The sequence below is a fragment of the Perkinsus marinus genome (assembly GCF_000006405.1).
Source record: "Perkinsus marinus ATCC 50983 genomic scaffold scf_1104296976244, whole genome shotgun sequence".
Classification (NCBI taxonomy): Eukaryota; Perkinsozoa; order Perkinsida; family Perkinsidae; genus Perkinsus; species Perkinsus marinus.
Window position 1 is genome coordinate 1 of NW_003200446.1, and position 1051 is coordinate 1051.

At 48.1% G+C, this 1051-nt stretch overlaps 1 protein-coding gene across 1 annotated transcript; it reads right to left on the reverse strand.

The window, feature by feature from the left end:
- Positions 1-249: 249 nt before the first annotated feature.
- Pmar_PMAR007390 (hypothetical protein) lies at positions 250-598 on the reverse strand (the record flags this gene model as incomplete). Its single annotated transcript, XM_002764726.1, has 1 exon — positions 250-598. A coding segment is annotated over one exon (349 nt), but the record flags the coding sequence as incomplete, so codon positions are not given.
- Between the last annotated feature and the right edge of the window lie 453 nt (positions 599-1051).

Below are 1051 nucleotides of genomic sequence, written 5' to 3' on the forward strand. Positions count from 1 at the left end.
AACTTTCAGCTTGAAAGTCAACAGTGTTCGCTCAGTCACTTACCTGCAATGCTGCACAAGTCTTAGGTTGAGCAGAACTACATATTTCGGGCGGCGAGCTTTCCACCACAGTGACTTCAGACAACTTACGAAGACTCGTGACATCCTGGGAATGTCTTGGTGTAGCTAAATCATTAGCTCGACCACTTCGCTTCACTGTTGTTTGTCCATCAGCTTCTACAACCTCAACAGCCTTCGATATATACTCACCAAGTACCGCTTCGCCGCACTGCACATTACCAACCTGTGAAGTGCCAGAACTCCGAGATTTCCTGTTCTTCGACGAGGCCGCTTTGCTCGGAGCATTACTCTGCCGCGGTCTTTTAGGCTTATTCTCCGGACTGGAAGGTACAACTGCCTCGATATCAGAGGCGATTGGAGCTTTGCGATCGATACACTGTGGTAACCATAATAAGTCTCCCGTATATAGCTTCTCTCGAGCTATCACACGAAAAACACCGTTGTGACCTTCGTCTACAACCACCTTCACCGGTGAGCTCTGGTTGGATTCCTTGATATTGACCTTCTGGAGATCTGCTTTTCCTTTAAGGATGTGCATGCCGTTGAAGACACTCGTTGAGCCACATAGGTACATCTTACCACACTCTAACATATGAGGTGAAGACTTATTCTACACCGAAGACCACTCGTATACTTTAACAGGCATCTCGACCGATATAACACCGATCTTCCACCCATTTGGGGGGAAGCCACGAGGCGCTTCACATTTATTAGGTGAGCGAGAGCTGCTGATATGGTCTGTAGTATAGGAAGGGTCTCCGGCATCAGCAGCTATGATATCGACGACGCTCCTCGCCCTAGCGCATACGTGAACAAGACCATCGAATCTGCGGGAACGGCATGAGATATTCGAAACTAGAAATGTACGAAAGGAGTCCTGGGGAAACCCCAGTGGGATAGCAAATAAGATTTTTCCACCTGAATATTTCATCATCCGGCTCGAAAGTGTGCTTGGCATACAGCCAGGTTCCGCCATCCTTCTCTAACACTG